Source organism: Egretta garzetta, unplaced genomic scaffold (genome assembly GCF_000687185.1).
Source record: "Egretta garzetta isolate BGI_Z169 unplaced genomic scaffold, ASM68718v1 scaffold285, whole genome shotgun sequence".
In the NCBI taxonomy this organism is placed as follows: Eukaryota; Metazoa; Chordata; class Aves; order Pelecaniformes; family Ardeidae; genus Egretta; species Egretta garzetta.
In genome coordinates, this window is record NW_009259715.1 from 357344 (window position 1) to 372676 (window position 15333).

Consider the following 15333-nt stretch of genomic DNA (forward strand, 5'->3'; position numbering starts at 1 on the left):
TTTTTAATTTCATTACTCCAAACAGATAAAATACCTGTACATTTTTCTTCTATGATGGCCTCATTCTTGCCTTGGAAAGGAAATTGTATTTCATTCTGTCAATTTCTAGTTTGGGATTTCTTTCAAAAATAAAACATTAAATATTTGTGTGGGAGACTGTGAAAAGGATATCAACTAACTATGTGAAGCAAAACCAAATAGGCTGAATAAAGGAAAATTGGGAGCGGGGCATGGTGGGGAAGAGTGATAATATATTAATATTTCTTTGGGGGCACTGACTTTATTGCTCATGGCAAACTTGATGTTAAAATGCACCATACATCACTACAATGTGACAGGCTAGGGAAAATGAAAAACACAAAGCTTTACATAAATCAGGCAAAAAATCATATTAAAATGCATAACATTTTATATAAGAATCAAGATTTTACTTTTATCTGTTCAGAAGCTCTTTTCCCCTTCTTATGTAGATGTTTTAGATTTGGTTAAAGCCTCACAGTTTCAAGCAGTGTTGTAGTAAATCATATTTCAAATCAATTGTAGACAAAGCTGTCACACTCTCAAAGGGGTAAGGTTTACAGAGGCTTGCTCTGCATTTTGGTATATAGACTAAAGTCTCATATACTTAAAAGGAAAGTAGTCTATTTTCTGCAGTGGTTGTCTCGTAAGGAAAAGCATTAGAATGTGTTGGCTAAAGGTTATTTTATGTCATGATAAAATAAGCTAGGTTTTCAAGAAGTTATGAAGAACCAGTCAGTCTTTCAGAGCACAACATGTTACTAAGTTAGCACAGTTTAACTGCATAATGATAAAGAGATGCCTTCAAGATTGATGTGCCTGTAGCACTGTACCTTTTCTCACTATTCGGTGCTTACAAGCCCTACAAAAATATTTAAGTATAAGTTAGTAATTCAGCACTTCAAAGCCAATCCTACAATAGCAAATCACTGCAGGGAAAAACTGCTTTAGAAGGAGAACTAATTTTAGTTTCAGGCTTTCAAGGGATTACTGAAAATTGGGAAAAAAAACCTCCATTATGAACAATGTGTAAAAGTAGCCACTTGTGTAAGCACTTTGTAGAAACAATTAATAGACTGCACAGTGATGTGTAATTCTGTAAGTATTATGACATCAGTTTTGTTATCGTTTCAACTGATACATGTATTTTTAACTTTTATTGTATATTCATTTTATCTTCATTATGTGCCACAAGTGTTAATTTTGCATTCTTTGAATTTACTTTTATAATCATTATGCAATTATAGCTAGTGTACCTTAGTCTCTGCTGTCTTTCCTCCTCTCTAATGCATTGTCTTCAGCTAAATTTCTTCATGTTTAACTACAAAGCCTGCATGGAAATTTGTTTTAGATTGTTTCTGGCAGCAAAATGAGCCCTTGTGCCTGGGGGAAAATAACATTTTACTCACTGTTCTGGTTTAATACATTACTGTGCAACTTCAAGATGTGTTTTTGCATAATAATTGAAGCGCTTTTTTTAACACACCCTCTTTTCTTTCATTACCAGTGATGCAGAAAAAGCTGAAGAGATAAATATATATAAGTTTTTATTATTAAAACATTATTAAAAGTTTGGTAAACACAGCTTAAGATAACTTTTTTGTAGGCATTTTACAAAAACATTGAGAATAAATAATAATGCTAATAAAAGTCTAATGCTCAGAATTCAGAAATGCCTCATTTCATGGTAAAAAACAAGGTCACCACTGTGATGTACTTAATACAGATACCTAGCTTCATCAATATTTTACTTTGCCAATAAGACTGTCACTTTGTACTTTTAAAATATAGAATATTTTTAGGGGGGGGCAATTTCTGAAGCATATTGCAGAATCTTTAAATCAAGCGTAGCAGCTTTTGTATTCAATGAAAATTTAATTCTGAATATTTTCAGTCAGGAAAAAATACTACTGTGAAACAAAGTTGGGTTTTTTTGTTTTGTTTTTTTTTTTGGTTTTGTTTTTGGTTTTTTTTTTTACTTTAGCACAATGAACTCGCAAAACATTTTTCTTTTCCCTGTATTACACTATTCCGTTACTCTGTTAAGTTGTGTTGGCTCCTGAATGATCAGAACCAGACATTAAAGCTGTGTGAACTTCTGCTGATGTGAACATACTTCTGATGACATTAGTGAATGTACTATCTATCTTTCCTGCTTTAAGATTTGCTCTTTCCCACATGTACTAATGAGTACTTTGTTCTCTGAGTTCCAGTCACCAGGAGCACACATACATCAAACAATGCAAGCCGTGAAACTGCAGCCCTTTATGTTGGGGATAGCCCAGAATTAGAGGGAGTCATGTAGTTTTCTTTCTGCACTTGGCCAAAGAAGGGAGCCTGCTTACCTGTAAGAATACAGGAATCATGCTTGCTGCTGCTCTTTCTTGTAGCATAGTATTGCGTTATATTTACATATCATAAATTGATATTGTGAGGCTTATTTGTTTTCCTGTTGGTAAAAGATCTTGACCTGTTTGGGTGGAACACATTTCAGAAGTGCAGGCAGTTGTGCCCCTGTTAAACGGCAGCAAATCTATTTCACAGGTCAATTTGGAGATGACTTGAAAACACTTGTAGAGGTTAGTAAAGATGTTTGGGAGATATTTATATGCCTTGTATACTGAAGGAGCATGGTCCTGCAGGTTAAATTTGATTGAACTTTGTAGCCTATTTCTGTCCAGTTTCTTCTGGCCTGAGTTATTTTAGTTAATCTCCATTTAGGACTCAGATGTAGAATTAGACTTTGTAAGTGATGTCAGGGGGAACAGGAAGGAATTTCAAGTTGCAAAATATGTTTTGTTGGTGGCATCGTGGGTGGCATTTTTGAGTATTTGTCATCATTGAATGCTACTTCTCCTAGGTAACCTTTAGTTTCCCTTCTGCATCAAAAGAATGTAGATAACCCTTGTAACTATGTTTTCAAAAATTTATAACAAATACTGCAAATTATTTTTATACACAGATTTATTTCAAAAACTAAGATAAAGGATTATCTTTCCTACTCCATCTGATTGCAGATTCAGTCCAGTTCTCTGAGAAAAGAGACTTTCTTGTTCTCTATTAATAACGAAGAGACTTTATTTGAAAGTCTTTCAGAGTAAAGGACTTTCTTTGCTATGTGTATGTGTATTGTACTTGAAATGCTGCAGGGAGGTGTATGTGGTCGGTCTCATTATATTTATGTCAAGGAGTTCTCTTATCAAGGTACACCACGAAGAATAAAGAGCTTATCGTAGTCTTTCCTTACGTCTTCTGAGCTCTCTACCCCACTGTATTCTCATTGCTGCTCAGTGGGAGAACTATCAGTTTTGGAATTGTGTTGTGATAGGTTTTTATACCAGTTTGTGTAGTGGAGAATGTAAGCTTTTTAAGAAGGCAATCTGTTGTTTTCATAAAAGACCACTGCATGGAATTTCAGCTATATCAGTCAAAGTCCTAGCTCCAAGGCTTTTTCAACAGGAGAATTTGGATCTTGGAACACTCTTGCATTTGCTTAACTTCATTCTGAGCGCACTTGCATCAATGACATGAGTTATGTGAATATAGTTAAGCATATGCATGCATGCAGGCTCTGATCCAAAATTAGGTTGGTATCACAATGTACAGTGGGTGTGGGAGAAACAGTGTAACAAATGGGAAAATATATTGCTTCTGTGAAGTAACATGAAAATGTTATGTGATAAAATAGGTTCTGTAAGATTTAATTAAAATGTCATTATAGCAAGCTTTTGATTTTTTGTTTTTAAAGTGATGAGAATATTATTCAGGGAAAGTTAGTCTGTTTGTGGCAGTCTATAACTTTAAGTTTTAAATTCTTAGATTACTTTCTCTGTCAACAGGAATGGAATACCAACATTTGTATGAGATTTGAATATAGCTACTAAACAGAGTCTGGCAGCTCTGCTTAGGCTGGCATTGAGCCTTGGTCTTCTAGTGCCAGGTTCCACACCTAATACTTCTGCTGTAGCCTGCACCTGTGCTGCTGCAGAAAGTGATTGATGACCTATGGGTTTGGAGCATTGTGGGAGTCAGCCTTGAATGAATCATTGTGATGCATCACAGCCATTGAAATCAACAGTGGTCTATAATTTTTTTTTAAGGTCTTTGGTGTATGGAAGAGACAGCATAGAATTTCTAGTATTTTGTAGTAATTTCCAAAAATTTTGCAACTGACCAGCTGTTTTATGTATGTGTGTAAACACAGATGTATAATTTCATTTATATCTGTGAAGCAGTATTGATATAAGCTTAACAATTTCTATATTTAGGAAAAAGGGATCTGATTGTGGATGGTAAGAAAATTTCATGCAGCATCCGTTTGGGATATTTGTAATATTAACACATTACAAAGCTACAGGGGAGTTCTGTAGGTTATACCAAACCAGTTGTGATACAGTCTGTGAGTCTCACTACATCCCCATGAATTTTTTATGCAGCACATTTTGCAGAAAACATGTTTAGAAACATAGTTGAAAGAACAATTTTCACAGATGGCATGAAAATGGAATAGGTGCTCTTTTCATGTTCACTTGCAGAGTGTATAAATTCAGTCCTCCAGGTTAGGGAACGGAGAGTAGTTACAGGTCTCTAATAGTACCTATGGAAGATACCCATAGCTCTACATCTCCTAAAAGGTAATTATGTAAAGCTTAACAAAAGCGAGAAACAAAGCGGCTGTCATACTGGCAAGCTGGAGCTTTTCCCTTTCCAGTTAACGTATTTTTAGCCTAGTGATGGATTGTTTTACCATATTGAAGTTAAAATCCAGGTGATGTAAAAACAAAACCCAAAGCAGCATTGTGATAGTATCATTCATGTCGTCATGTCTGTGCATGCTTGCTCAGGGGGTAGGACCCCAAGAGATGCAAGCTCTGTACATTTAACATTACTACTGAGTGAATGCCCGTGCTAAACATGCAAATTGATTTTTTAATTATGGACATTACAAATTAGTGAGTGAAAGTGATTAGCACTTCATGCCACTATGCGGTCTATATATTTCTACAAAGAGACATCTCATGGATAAAAAAATAGAAACTTTAAAAAAAAAAATAGAAAAAAGGACTTTTCTTGGTTCCTGTAGCATAATCTGGTTTAAGATCTATTTCAATTACAGATTCATGTTCCTGCTTCTTTATTTTCTAAGTCATACCTGAAAGGTTAGGGGCTATCAGGCAGCCCTCTGGGTAACGGCAAAATATATCAACCGACAGCAGTAGTTGAAGGTGTAATTCAGTGAGTGGGAAATGGTATAGATGCTGTTGGATGCCTGTATATTGTAATGTTGGAATGCATGTAGTGTTTGTGCTAAACTGCAGTTTTCATCTTTGCGCTATTATGTTACATTTAGTTGACTTCTTTTAACCTCTCATGTACAATTGATTCACATAAAGTAGATTATTGCCTTGACTTTCACACCTTTCTTGGAGGAATGAATAAAATGAGGTCCAATCAAAGAACATCAGCCCCTCTTAGAGCACAGCTTTAGTGTTTACAGTGCTTATAAAACTCCCCTTGAGCCCTTTTAGAGGCAGCAGAGCTGAGTTTCCTCTCATAGGTAATGACCTTTTTGTAATTTAGCCTTTCCTGAGAATTTCCAAATACACTGCTTTAACTTAGCTGGATCCTTTTTCTCTCTAGTGAAGTCAAATATCAATGTAAATGCTGTGTTCTCATTGCAGACTTCTGATGCATACTATAGTTTTCTGCCTTTTTTCCTCCCTCTTTTTTTCTTCTTAATATCAAGAGAAAACTTTTGACGTTGCAATAAGATATGTTTTATTTTCCAAAGGAAAGAAAACAATACAATAAAATTACTTTATAAAAAAGACTGTATTCAAATTTGATTAGTAATTTTTAATATATTCCATCTTGCTTGACAGCCTGATAAGATCTAAATGTTAAAAAGCAGAGAATGCAGACAGTCAAACTTCAGGTGACATTGAGTGCTTTACTGTATAATGTTAATATTGTTTTTCATAGACATTTTGCATGGAAATTCTATAGATAGCACACAAATTTCTGAGTTAAAAGAATATTCAGCAGTTTCTAATCCATATTTAAGGATTGCCAAAGGCTTCACATTTTGTCAACTTTTTATCTTGCTTTCTTTGGCTTTGTCATCATTTTTGTGAATCCAGTATTTAAGAAGCCTACAATAAAATGCATAGATTAGACACTATATGAAATTTGAGACCTTTGAGCAGAAAATTAATTGACTGAATCTGCAGTTACAGCATGCAGTGATGTTTGGTTAAGGTTTATAAATAAATTCTGTCATAATTCATATTGTTTTTAGATGAATACAAGTAGTATTAGCCAAGCTAGCGAGCCCAAAGTCAGCATGCTCTGCAGATTAGGCTGCCTTGGAAAATCAGATGGAAGAGAGTATAGGTTCTGATTGCTCTAAAATTAAAAATATATCTACATGTGCTGTAATTATATGACTTGTTGAAAATATAATGGCCACAGAATTTCAGAATTCTGGTCAGTGTGCACTGTGCCTGTGTGTTTTGCTTTAAAAGGTGTGCTGGGTAGTTTTCTCTTTCTAGGCCTAAAAAAGCATGTGGGAAGAAGGAAGGTACAGTGAATTATTTTCCTTCCTTGTCAAGAAATTATTTTGATGTATAAATCTTGGGAAATGCTCTTTTCTGTATCTCAAAATTCTGAGCATCTGAAAGTGTGGGGAGTTTGATGGAAGGGATAGTCTTTGTGAGATGGATAGAAAGAGGTGGTTTTTTTTTTTACATGGGCTACATTCATTCAAGGTTCCACAAGGTTTTAAAACTTTCTTGTTAGTCTTTTGCTCTGTTTCAAGTGTTTAGTGACAACAGTTAATTATAAAACTGTTACTTTTGTACTTTTTTCCTTTTTTTCACTTAATTTATACTATTTTTGGAAAACATAGTTGTCCTATGTATAATTGTGGTATAGCATTTCTTCACCATAGTATTATTTTGGTCTCTTATCTTGAGTCTCATCTTTTTTTCATATCTGTTGTCCTTATTTACTACTAAGTCTGTGTTTTTATTCCATGTGGTATGTCAACAGGGACACGTATTCTGCCAGTTTCTGCATCCTAAATAGTGCAAAATCCTAATGCTGTTCTTCAATGAATTGTTCTAAGCTTACATACCCACTGAGCTATAGGGTATTTTTGTAATTGTAGCCCAATATCTGAATGATAAAATGTGCTTATTTCATACTGCTTGGCATGCTGTTTACTTGCTTATTTTATAATGCTTTTCTCAAGCAGGGGGAATCTTCAGGTATGTTTATGGTCAATAGCTGTTCTTGTGAGGTAAGCTGCAATGATGACGATATTTTCGCTTCATCAGAAGAGGATGAACGACAGAAAAACATTCCTGTCATCTGGAAGTCTTTGAAACATAATTCTTTGGATTTCAGTAAGTCTTGCACAGCTTTTGCTAGAAAAATAATATTGAATATTTCATGCTGTGGTGGCATATGCTGTTAGTTACTGTAAGAACACTCCTGAAAAGAATGTTCGTGACCTTTAATAACCAGTCTAGGAAAAAAGAGATCCTATTACAATGTGGTGTTCTGATAGGAATCAATAGATCTGTAGTAGTGAAGCATTTGAAGTTATTTTGCAGAAGGGGCGTAACCCTTTTTTTCTTTTTTTTTTTTTTTTTTTCTTTCAGAAAACACACATTAATGTGTTCTGTTTGCTTGAATAAAATTTCTATACTATGATCATTCATCTGAGTGGAGGGATTGAGTTTTATTTAAAAGGTGTAACCACACCTGTACCCACAGTCTACTGTTTTTAACTTGAAGATAGAAAAGCAAACTCTAAAATGAAGTACAAAACACAACTATTCAACTTACAGAGTGTATAAGTCTGTCCCCCCTCCAGGCAACCTCAGGGGGACATGCATGATCAAGTTTAACAGCCTAGCAAGTTACTGTCTCTTAGGTGAGCTGCAGAAACTAATCATATCCCTGATATTAGCACTGCCTCAAACAGGTGATAAATGGGAGGTAAATCTGAGTTAATAGTTTGGTACCTCATTGAAGTACCACTGCACCACTGTTACCCTACACCCAAAGATCAGTGAGCTTTTCCTGAAAACTAAGTTTCATAGCATAGCAGTGTTTGATATTGAATGGTATTTAGGCTCTTGAATATGGATAAGTGCCTGATGGGATGTTAAAAAAAATGTGTAAACACCTTATGCGTTTGCTAAGATGATCAGAACCAGGTTAAACACCTAACTGCCATTAAAATTTGTCATGTAAGTCTGAAAATCTGTTCCTGTGTCACTTAGATAGTTTTGAAAATTTTAGCTTTTCTGTGTCATGTCTTGCGCTAAGTCTGTGTCAGGACAGGTAGGACAATTTTAAAGGGTCAGCAAAAATGGAAGGGAGGAGAGAAAGTACTGAAAAGCTAAATGGAGCTAAATACTACTTGCAGGCATATTTTCTGAAGGCAGCGTTGCAGAAGGCTTTGTCAAGTAGCATTTGGAAGTTTTGTTATCAGCACACTTACTTTTAAGTTTTTGGTTTATATCTGTTTGTAAATATTGTTTGAAGATGTTTTTACGGTTTGTGGTGGTGTTTTGTTTTGTTTTTTTTCTGTAGACGTTCTTCTTACTTAAACAATTTAAATTACATTCTAGGTTAATCTGAAATTTTTCATTATAATCATAGTGCTGTTCTTCATTTCCCATAGCTAAGACATTTGGAAGTTCAGGAAAATCCCTGAGTGGTTACCAGTGGTTTTCAGGTATTGCTGCCCACTTCCTTCCATCAAAAGGCAAAAGTGCTCAAGAAGCAGCAAGGGAAGCATTTTCTTCTCTCCGAGGTGCTTTATTCAGTTAATGCATTTTCTGCTGTTAACTATACTGTTTTTAATGTGGTATTAAGTAATGGTCTGTATTTTTATAACTTCAAATGTTGTGGTTGTTAGTTTGCCATCTCATTTTGCATTTGATTGGAATCATTGATGTCAAGGCTATCAGATTTAATGTTGAACACATCATAATTTGACTGGCTTTTGAACAGCCTAGAAAGCCAGAGTAGTGTTTGTATCACTGTTAACAACACTATTTCCACTGTACTTACTCACTTTATAACTTGCTTTATAGCTTTCTTGCAATATATACTGTGTGTGTGAGTGTGCATGGGTGCTATGGATGCTCTCTACTTGCTAAAGCACTTTTGTAGCTACCATGATTTTAAATTAAGTTTTCTAGAAAGTTGTTGCACATTTTGGCATTTAGGATTAGGTCAGTAGCAGTAAATCTCATTTATATTCTTAATGTAAAGAAGAAATTGCTATCTTGGGAATCATGAAATCCAGGTTCCTTACTATCCTCTTACAAGATACTGACATATAAAATAAAATGTTCACATTTTTGTTTTGAATTTTTTTTCATTCTAAATTTTAGGTAAAGCATGTTTATACAGGCTTCTTTTCATTCATAAAAATAGAAATAATTTTTAGTATCTAAATGGGTAGGCTCATATTCTTGTTCATGAATTTGTGTGAGGTATTGTCCTATAAAATCTTATTTTTTGCTTGTGCAGCTGAGTATTCATGATTGAGGATGATAAAGAAGTCCTACAATTTTTTTCAGAAGTAAAGAAGTTATACTTTGTAGAAGGTCACTAAAGTAGTTTTTGATTGCTTGGGAATTAGAAAGGTGGATGTGATCAAACTTTCAGTAAAAGACAATAGTATTTAGTGTAAATCTTCTGGGCATAATCTGTAAATTGAAGCAAAAGGGTTGTGTAAGGTTTTACTTTGTTCTTATATTTGAATGGAAATCTGCCAGTACAAACTTTATATATTTTTGCCTTAGCATCTGTCAAAAAAGATTGTGTCTCTGGCTAGTACAGTAGCCTATTGCTTTCAGCAAATTACTTGCACTAGCTGTATTATATTAAAAAAAAAAAAAAAAATAGGTAGTTTTCTGATCCTTGGTAGAAAATGTCAGTTCCCACATTTCCTTTCGTTTTTCTCTTTTTGGAATTGGGCGTAGAAGACTGAATGAGTTATGGTTCTGTCATGGCAAACGAAACAATTTCTTTCTGAGAACTTAACAGATCTGCAAATATGCACAAGGATTTTTCTGAACTCACACTTGGGACCTATACAGCAGTTCAGTCTTCAGTGCTGTGAGAATGGAATAAGCACAGTTCTTTTAACCTCTTTGCTGGGTTAACTGATTTAATCACCTCTAAAGAGGGTAAGTGCTGCCAAAAGGATTCAGAAATGGAAATTTATTACTAGACATTGTGGCACATGGTTGTTCTGTAAAGTGGATGGAATTCCCCCGTGAAGCCAAGAACGGGAGGAAATTCAGTACATTATTGTTTATGTTTATTTTCTTAAGCTCTTTTGTTAAACTTTTCTTTAGATATGATTTGAAGATGACAAAGATTGCAGCACTTTATATATAAAGAAGCTCTGGTGCAGCTGTACTATGGCAAAGCTCCATAGATTTTTATGACATGAAAATTTAGTCTAAAATGCTCCTTCCTGTAGATAGTTTGGACACTGTCTTTTGTGGCTCTCAGCCTAAGGATCCTGGACAACCCATTTTAAAAAATTAAGCTGTACTTCTGCCAGTGTTATCTTTTGGGTCAATTCTTTTTAAGCAGTTCTGCCTAAGTAAGGATGAGTCTCACCTGATCATATTTTATAAATTACTAGGAACAGTGAATGGCTTGAAATTCAACAGAAAGGCTGTATGGTTTCCCTGTACCTCCCGGAGACTGCTGTGTAGGAGTCCTCTGCTTGGGAAACTGAACTTGTTGTCAGGAAACCAAGTGGTGGGTGGTAACCGGTTCATCATTTATGCCTTTCTACTAGAGGGCTTTGGGAGGTCAGTTTTGTTCTGCTTAGGAGCTAGGGAGAAATTATTTCCTATCATTCCTTTAATTTACGCGGAGGAAAAGGGGACTGAACTTCTACTTAAAGAAGATTTTTTTTTTTTTAAATAAAGCTAGAAATTACAAACTTATCCAAATATCTGCCATTAATTTGCTCTAATATTGTTAGGTGTCCACAAGTTAGAGTTAGTTTGTTGTCTTATGCATTTTAAATTTGGAGGTGGGGGGAGGGACATGGGGCATGTTCAGTTTGGGGTGGATTTTTTTCCGCTCCAGTATTCCATATAATGCTGCAGATCTTTTAACTGCAGGCCAAAACTCTTTCTTCTTGACTAAAATGCTGGCTGGCTGGAAATTTGAAAAATGTCCTTGTTTCCTACTTGACTGATGACATAGCATTGACCTAGTGATTGCTATCAGGAAGCATTCAAATACATTTATATTGCTGGACAGAATCATCATTGTGTGCTAATTTCTCAGGATATGTATCTTGACTTCATAGGAGTTCTATGTCAATTGCTATATGATCTCTTATATCACTTAGTGCACACTTCCTTTTCTGGCAGTGAGAATTCCCCTCTTCAGATTGACAACACTAATGGCAGTATGGCTAAGAAAGCTGAGACATGTAGAGCAAAATTAAGTGTCGGTGTGACCAGACTGACCTTTATGTCAGTCTCCTCCTGAACTGTCTTTAAAAGCACAGAAAAGTTTTACACAAAAAGTATTTGTTTCTCACTAAGGCAGCAGCCAACAGAGATTGTCTTTATACTCTTGTACGTCTCCTCTGGAAAACAAATATATAGCTATATGCAGGTACACACTGTAACATTAAAGGACAAGATCCCTAAAGTTACGCTGAGAAGAGCTTTATGTAGCTCATCTAAGTTGGGTCACATGGGACTCTGTTATTACATATAGTCTATATTCAGTGAAGATTTTGTCTTCATTTAGTTTCTGGCTCTCATGAGTTACAAAAGGTCCACACTGCAGAGCTGATTCACATATCTTGTTATGTATTGACTGTGTAAGAGTAATACATTCTCCTTAAGTGCTATGACTGGTATCTTCTATGCATAGACATTCAGATGATCTTGACTTCCCAGTATCTTTTCTTTAACTGTCTACTTGAACTTTCATCTGCTCTCATCTTTCCTTCATTTCTCCTGTGGCCATTTCTGTTTCCTGTTGTCTGTCTTGCCATTTATAACTCTTTGTTTATGCAGAGATTATTATTGCAGTGAGGGTTTTTAAAAACAGCTTAGACAAGCATCTCTCTGGAATAGCATATAAATATTTGATCTTTTCTCTGAAGAGGGTGATGCACTAAAGGACCTCTTATTATCCCTTCCAGTTCTGTACTTTTGTGATTCAAAGTCCTTTATAGATTACTAGCTGTCATAGACTGAAAATAAAAAAATACGAGATAATAAAACTTATGGATACAAGGGATCCAGACTGTAACATATCTACATGCATTAATGCATGATATGTTTTCTTGGGGCAAGAATTCACTGCTGAGGGTGGATAAAATTTGTTTGTATTCTGTTTATGTATATTTGGAAAACTAAAGTGAGACAGAATTTCATGGCAAAAAAATAGGTATTATGTGGGGAAAGGTACTATGTTGCAAAGCCTTCAGTCATGTTCAGGCAACTGTGAGGTTATTACCAATTGTTTTTTCTGGACAAAACCAGGTTGCCTATGCTGTCTTTCTACACACATTTAGAATATTCTGTCTTTAACAGCTATGTTATTTTTATCCTGCAGCTAATATGACTTCAGAGGGATTGAAACTGAAGGATATTATTTTGGTTCATCTGTATATGAAGAGCATGAAAGATTTCAATGTTATAAATTCAGTTTATGTGACAGAATTTGATTTGTGTCCACCAGCAAGGTAGGATTAGACTACTGCTATAGTATATTTATGATACACTGTAATATACTGAATTATTGTTACCATATTTATGAAGCTTTTGTTCAAGTGTTTGTGCCTCACAGACTTAAAGTAGACTTTTTTTTTTTGCTGCCTTTTGGAGTAATCGCATCAGGGCTGCTCAACTCAAAAACACTAGGGTTGGAAATCCTTACCTTAATATATACCATTGGGTTTATAAAAGCCCCCCCTATATGCACTTAGAGAAAAAGAATACATTTTTTGCAAGTCTCAGTTCTTCTCTGTGACTTGATTGAACTGACAAGTCTTTTGTATTGGTTGGGTTTTATTTGCTTTTCTTGTTTGCTTGTCTCCCTTGACCTGCTGGCAATGCTTCTCTGAATGCAGCCCAGGATATCATCAGCCCTCTTTGCCACAAGGGCTCATTGCTGGCTCATGTTCAACTCTGTGTCCACCAGGAGCCTCCAGGTCCTTCATCTGCCTGGATGGCAACACAAGCCTCTGGTGTATCAGCCATTCCTCCTAGTTTTGTATCGTCTGCAAACTTGCTGAGGGTACACTCTGCCCCATTATCCAGATTATTAATGAAGATGTTGAACACGACTGGACTCCTGGGATATACCACTAGTTACTGGCTGCCTGCAAGACTTTTGCCACTAATCTGCACCCTCTGGGCCTGGCCGTTCAGCCAGTTTTCAGTCTACCTCACTGTCTACGCATCCAGCCCATACATCAACAGCTTCTCTGAGGATGTTATCAGACACAGCATTGAAAGCCTACTGGCAATGATTATTAAGTCTTCCTAAAAGTGATGAGGTTTGGAACCTTCTAGGTCCTTGTGACAGGCCTTATTCACCTTGTTCTGTTTATTGTGTTAAATACACAAGCAAAATTGTTAGCTGAAGAAGTGCCCAAGAGGCACATCATGAGATACTGGGAGTTATTTCAAGACACTACCAATAAATACTTACCCTGTTCCTTTTCTTCCCCTGCTTATATGCAGTTGGCTGTGGTTGAAGATGAATACTGGACTAGATGGATCTTTGGCTTGCTCCAATGTGATTGTTCTTAATGTCTTGTGTTCCCATCAGATGATTGTTAGTGGGTAGCTTAGCTGCACTTACATATTCAGTAAGAATGCAAGTATGAAAAGAAATTATTTCAGACTTCTGAATACACTGATGCTAATGCTTTCATTCATAGATCCCCAAATCATAGCTTTTTAATATCTGTTGTACAGAATCTTCAACGTTGCATCCAAGTCCACCTCTGACATAATGAAACAGCTTGATGGTCTAGGTATACAGTATGATTCCTTGGGTGTGTTGGGTTTGGGGGGTTTTTTAATTGGAAATTGGATAACAAACGTCTAATCCATTGAATTTTTGTTAAAAGTTGCGTGCTAAAACTTATTTTCAACTTGTAAATTCTTTATTGCCTTTGTCAAAAGTGCTTATTTCTTATTACAGTAATTCATGTTCTTAAGCATCTCTGATAATATGCTCAGTATGCAGAACTGCTGTAGCTTGAAGAATTCAACTTTGATCATAGGTTAATACAGGTTGGAAGGGACCTCTGGAGGTCATCTAGTCCAATCCTCTGCTCAAAGCAGGGTCAACTGTGAGGTCAGACCTCATGTTTTGTTCATATTTTTAAAACCAACTGTTTAGCAATTTTCTAATGTAAAATACTGTATTTTATACTCTTATTACAGAATATGAAGTGTAGTACAGCCATGTGAATTTTAAGTATAGCATGACCAATAGTTAAAAGACACTGTTAAGACAATGTATATCATCATAGATTCACATTCTCCTACACCGTCTGGGTGTCAGAAGAGACTAAAAGAGAGCAAGAAGAGTCTCCTTCGAGGTGGTGATTGTAGGCCAGGATTACTAAATCACAGAAGGATGGAGTGTTGGTTGTGTGTGCCTTCAGAGGAGGGATCTAGTCCCAGCTGTAAACAACAGGAAATGAATCTTCACTCCTATGTATCTTAAGTTCTATTTATGACACTGTACTTCTCCCGGTTTTGCTTTCTTCATTTCTCATGCTACTGCATGTTTTAAGTCTCCACATTTGCATAGCCAGCCACGTAGTCTTCCATCACTAAAATAACAGGTAGAAAGATTAGGAAGTTGCAGGAAAATGGCTTTTTATGATTATTTTTATGGAACAAACAGATTTATGTTGCATTTTGTCCAGAAGAAAAATTATACAGCAGTTTGCATGGCTGCATCATTGCATTATGCACAGAGACCTGGATATGGGAGTTCTCACAAGCAATATGCTGGAAGCACTGACTCAAGGGTGTGGATCTGCACTAAATTTGCAAAATTGTCTTGAAAATTTACCAGCCCAAGCAGAAAATCCATTCATCCATGCTTATGATGGTGGTAACGAGGAAAAAATACTGTATTTGCATGTGGGAGGAGGGGAGAAATACAGTTTTCTTGGAAGAAATAAGCAAGATGAGAAGAATTTTGTAAGGTTATGTTATATGATATGTAAATAGAACAAGTAATTTTTTGCTGGATTCCTGCTGGGAGCTAAAT

At 35.7% G+C, this 15333-nt stretch overlaps 1 protein-coding gene across 1 annotated transcript in view; it reads left to right on the plus strand.

Moving 5' to 3' along the window:
* Positions 1-15333, plus strand: part of DPH6 (diphthamine biosynthesis 6) — a 215163-nt gene that overhangs the window by 76611 nt on the left and 123219 nt on the right. The window contains exons 8-10 of the mRNA XM_009639058.2: positions 7274-7424; positions 8714-8845; positions 12649-12778. Of these exons, the coding sequence (XP_009637353.1) occupies positions 7274-7424; positions 8714-8845; positions 12649-12778 (413 nt within the window). The remainder of the gene's footprint in view (positions 1-7273; positions 7425-8713; positions 8846-12648; positions 12779-15333) is intronic.